Below are 5,000 nucleotides of genomic sequence, written 5' to 3'. Positions count from 1 at the left end.
TTAGTAGGCACCGTCCTTAATATGACATGGTTGTGGTAGTTCCTCAAAAATGACAGAACGGCGCTCGATTTAGGAAAGAAAATTTAAATTTATCCTCAAGGGCTGACGTCCTTCATAGACCCTATACAAAAATGGCTGCATTCAAATTATTCTTTTGTTCATGTTCAAAATAGCCCAACTAACCTCGTTCGGGATAACAAATTCTTTAGAATTTTTGTCTCAAAAACGAGGTTAGTTGGGCTATTTTGAACATGAACAAAAGAATAATTTAAAGGCAGCCATTTTTGCATAGGATCTATAAAACGTCAAATTTGGCTATTAACTCACGTTGTTGCTTTGCAGACGACGGCAAAGAAATAGACAAAAGTGAAAAACTCACGTGCAGGGCGTGCAAAGCTATTGTTTTTGCCCACTAAATATTCAAATTTGTGACGTTCTGGTTGCCGTCGCCGTTGTCGTTGCTTGAGTCCTCAATTGACATTCTGGCAAGATTGAAAGCGCATCTTTAGAGATGCATCTTGTTATACTTGAAATCGTCATTATGACTCGTTGAATGTTTACTGAGTAATTCAAGTCGGATGTGTGTAAGACCGTGTGATTGCGCAAAATGAAACTGCACAGGAAAGACATTTGGTGTTCCATCTTATTCACGGTCTTTTCTTTTTTATTGTTTGTTGTTTTCAGCAAGCACAGTTCCGGGTAGAACTCTCCAGAGTTTGCGTGATGCGGGACGAATTATACGCCGACGAAATATACATAGAAACGTGCCAATCATAAGAAGAAGTTCCATGTTTATCTTCGGACCTGATAATTCGTAAGTAGATTGAATTTTTATTTCTGTTAGGTATAAAAAGTGCACTGCGACTTCTCTACTCGTGATTATTTTGCAGCCCGGTCGGTCTGTAACGGGCAGCCTAACCATAGCCATCATAGTAGGTTAGGTGCTCTTTCCATTCGACCAAAACTTCGAAAAAAACCGGGAAAGAAAATACTCCAGGAAAATTTTCTCGGGAATTTGGTTATTCCTTGCAAAGTGGTCCTAATGTTCCGGAATTCCAGAGAAACCGGAAAATCGCGACCGCTGATTGGTTCATTCCTCCTCGGGCGCAATTGCTGTTTACTTTTTGGGGCAACAGTTCCATTCGCCACATGAAATTATCGAGATTTTTATAGAAAACATCTGGTCGAGTGAAATACGTCCGAGATTTTCATGTGCAATACGCATGCACGCGTTGCAGCTAGGGACATGTTGCAGCGACATGCTGCATCGACAAAAAACCTGTGTATTGCACACTGAGCAGAGAGGTTAACTATCAATAGAGTTATTTCAGTAGAGTTATGAATTAAAGTTAGAGTTAACGACTTCCAAAATCCTGAATTCAAGATTTTGGACTGCCAAAATCTGGACTGCCAAAATCCTGAATTCAAGATTTTGGAAGTCCAAAATCTTGAATTCCAAAATCTGGAATTCAGGATTTTGGCAGTCCAAAATCTTGAATTCAGGATTTTGGCAGTCCAAAATCGTGAATTCAGGATTTTGGAAACTTAACTCTAACTCTACGACATAACTGTATGAAAATAACTCTAAGAATAGCCGTCCCCCACTGAGCAGACATGTAGCAGGGACTAAATCACAACATGTGCACACACATGAAAATGTATCGGGTTCATGGCCAACAAGTTGAACTTCATGGGACACGTCGCGGGGACAAAATCACCCCAAAATTGGTGTTGGACAATTATAAACGTATCAGCTCACACGAGGGGACATGTCGCTGTAACATATCCCTGAAACATGTACGCGCAACATTTTCATATGTGTGCACATGTTGTGATTTTGGCCCTGCTACATATCGTATCAGTGTGCACTACACAAGTATTTTTTGTCGCTGCAGCATGTCGCTGCAACGTGTCCCTGCAACATGACCCCTCTTGTCTCAGCACCTAAAAGTCCTGGTCAAACAGGCGCAAGATTCGGCGCAACATCATGCAACATTGTAAGTTGCGCGATACATATTGCGTCTGTTTGATCACCCTATTGCCGCAATTTGCGAGGTGCTGCGAGGCTGTTGCCCCAAGTTTGATTTGGTCCAACTTTTTATCTCATCTCAAATCTCTATTGTTCTTGGGGATGTTACAATATGAGGGTCTGTTTGACCACCATTCGCAGCATGGTTGGGTCGGCACATGCGCAAAACAATAACAAAAGCGAGTAAAATAAAATGGACATTGATGCCTTCAGCAAAATGATGTTTGGGAAAAAGAAACGAAAAGCGGAGAAAGGTGATAAACCGTCAAAGCCAGTCACTGTCACCGTCGTCAAGATTTTCAATTATGCATCAGGCTGTCATGCAGCGCCAAACACGTACAACTTGATGCGTGATGTAAAAAATTGAAAAGAGCCTGGGCAAGCATCGTGCCCGGAACTTAATTCGCACACCGATGGAAAAAAACCGAACATACGAAAACAAAACTGTAATACATAATTTGCGCGGTACGCATCTTACCGCATTTCAGTTTGTCGTACTACGTTTTTAACCTTTTTGTTTTTATGTTAATTAGACCTACTGCCCTCAATTTGAAACAAATATTCTTTTGAAATTTGCTCGTTGTATGTAGCGAGGCTAGAAAGGCTTCAGTTTTTAGCATTGAAATAAAAGAATATCTTATTTGGCCGCCAATATGAAAGAGGTCTACGCGAGATGAATAATTACTAGGTGATACACAAACACCTTGGCTTTCAAGCCCGGTCATCTGTTGTTGTTGTTGCGAAAGCTTCTTCCTTTCTGGTTACTACTTTGCCCTTTTCCTAATTCCATTCATTCCATGTTTTTATCCATAGTATTCGCCGAGCATGCCACTGGGTTGCAAATCTGCGATATTTCGACGACTTCATCCTGGTAGTTATCTTAATGAGTAGTATATTGCTTGCAGTAGAAGATCCTGTACATCCGAACTCTACAAGAAACAAAGTAAGTCACGTGACCCCCACTAGCGGACATTTTTAAAAGCCTTTGAGAAAAAGTTTCCTCATGATTTTTCCCCTCCCTTCGGGTTCTGTCTCGAAAATGCGAAATTTCAATTTCAACTGAATATTTAGCATTAACAAAAATGTACCATTGCATGCATCTAAGAAAAACACACTAAACTACTGCCAAGCAACTTGGTTATACGAAAATAAATCTCCTAGCACTAATTTTCTAAACTAGTGAAATTATTATTGGTTGAAAAAGCAGTGAGTGGGAACTAGTTGACACTTTTCATTAAAAAAATGTGTCTTCACATATTAGGCCTCTTCATTTTCTTGTATTTGGTCCTCTTTTGCGCTAGCTTCTTTATTGATTCACTGGCGGCCATCTTTACTATTTGACAATTTTCCGTTAAAGGCAAAAAAATATCGATAAAATCATGGGGATCAGTCTAGAAATCAGCACTGACTATTCAAAGTGCGTTGCATAGTTACTTATATTTCTGAAAATTTGAGCAAGATCTACCGCATAATCTACGCGATATTGCTTTTAAAATATGCAATTTTTATCTCACTGATTGTCAAGGCCAAACGGCCTAACGATTTGCAGAGATAACTAGGTATGCAAGTTCTCTTTTTAAGTCATATTTTATAGCATGATGCCCTATGCAAGTTAATTCGTATGAAAATAAAATGAACCGTAAACAATGAGGAAGGATTACGTTTTTGCAAACGTTGGCCGTGTAGCACTTATATATGGACAGACTTAACTGATTAGAGTGTAATGTGAAGTGCTAAGTTTCTACCCCAAGTGAACCATGTGAGCGTTAGCCCTACTGATGGAAATGGGCCCGCACAAGGACAGAGAAACCCTGAAACCCTGGTCAGAGTTTTTCTATGTCCTTGTGTGGGCCCATTTCCATCAGTAGGGCTAACGCTCACATGGTTCACTTGGGGTAGAAACTTAGCACTTCACATTACACTCTAATCAGTTAAGTCCGTAAACAATGAGGCCAACAGACACTGTCACAAAACGGCCGAGCACTTTCAGAAGATATATTGAAAGAAGCTTCACCTCGGCTTGCGGAACCCAGTATCGAAGGAGGTGATTTTTCGGAGCTAGTGTCGTTTGAAGGACGAGGCATACCTATATATGCAACTTAGTGCCCGGTTATTCTAAACTCGTGATAGCTGGCTTTTCTGACCGTGTTCTTGCCGTTTGCCTTACAGGTTCTCCAGTATTTTGATTATGGAATCACGGCGATCTTTGCCTTTGAAGTTTTGGTGAAGGTCAGTGCTTGGAAAGGACTTGCCTGATGACATTTTCGGGCGACATCCATTTCATTATACTGTAGTTTATTTTCTTCTTTCTTTATATTTTTAAAGATGATTGATCTAGGAGTTATCGTTCATAAGGGGTCTTATTTAAGGAGCGGATGGAACATCATCGATGCATTTGTTGTGAGCTGCAATATTGCCGCATTATTATTAGGGTAAGCACTGAGTTCCTTAAACCTACATGCATAATGATGCATAATTGACCACAGAGGCTTTTCAGGGCCAGTGAAACAAAGTCAACGGAACAACAGAACGGAACAACAACAACGACTGTTAAGAATCCCAACTGGCCGGAGGCAAACCAGTTCAGTGGCTATTTACAATGAAATGCAGCTGAGAAGTTGAATCATGGACTACCGGGATCAAATTCAATGACTGGTCAGAATTCGTCTTTAGCCCTGGATCTCCGGAGCTCAAGCCAAGGGCTTCTTAAAGCTCTCCCAGGGGTTTTGGGGAACAAGGGAACATGGCTAATTTGAACTGGGGAACAGGGGAACAATGTCAAAATATTTTAGGGAACAAGGGACCAAAAACAATTGAAAACAATTTTAGGGGTCAAAAAGCTGGGAACAAGTTTGAAAGTAATTTGGGGAACAAGGGAACACCAGCAAATATTTAAAGGGAACAAGAGAACAAGGACCCCCTCCCCCCCCCCCCCCCCTTCCTAGGAGGGCCTCCTTCTTCGTAAATCCTC

At 40.9% G+C, this 5,000-nt stretch overlaps 1 protein-coding gene across 6 annotated transcripts in view; it reads left to right on the top strand.

Annotated features, from left to right (window-relative positions):
- Positions 1–5,000, top strand: part of LOC138004840 (voltage-dependent calcium channel type A subunit alpha-1-like) — a 114,884-nt gene that overhangs the window by 64,533 nt on the left and 45,351 nt on the right. For all 6 annotated transcript variants that reach the window (XR_011123804.1, XM_068851182.1, XM_068851179.1 and 3 more), the window contains 4 exons: positions 685–814; positions 2,843–2,972; positions 4,199–4,258; positions 4,355–4,461. Coding sequence is in view for 5 of the 6 variants with exons in the window: in XM_068851182.1 (XP_068707283.1) it covers positions 685–814; positions 2,843–2,972; positions 4,199–4,258; positions 4,355–4,461 (427 nt within the window). In the remaining variant the exon portion in view is untranslated. The remainder of the gene's footprint in view (positions 1–684; positions 815–2,842; positions 2,973–4,198; positions 4,259–4,354; positions 4,462–5,000) is intronic.

The sequence above is a fragment of the Montipora foliosa genome, chromosome 1 (assembly GCF_036669935.1).
Source record: "Montipora foliosa isolate CH-2021 chromosome 1, ASM3666993v2, whole genome shotgun sequence".
NCBI lineage: Eukaryota > Metazoa > Cnidaria > Anthozoa > Scleractinia > Acroporidae > Montipora > Montipora foliosa.
The sequence above is the reverse complement of the archived record's forward strand: the minus strand, read 5'-3'. Positions and strand labels throughout refer to the sequence as shown.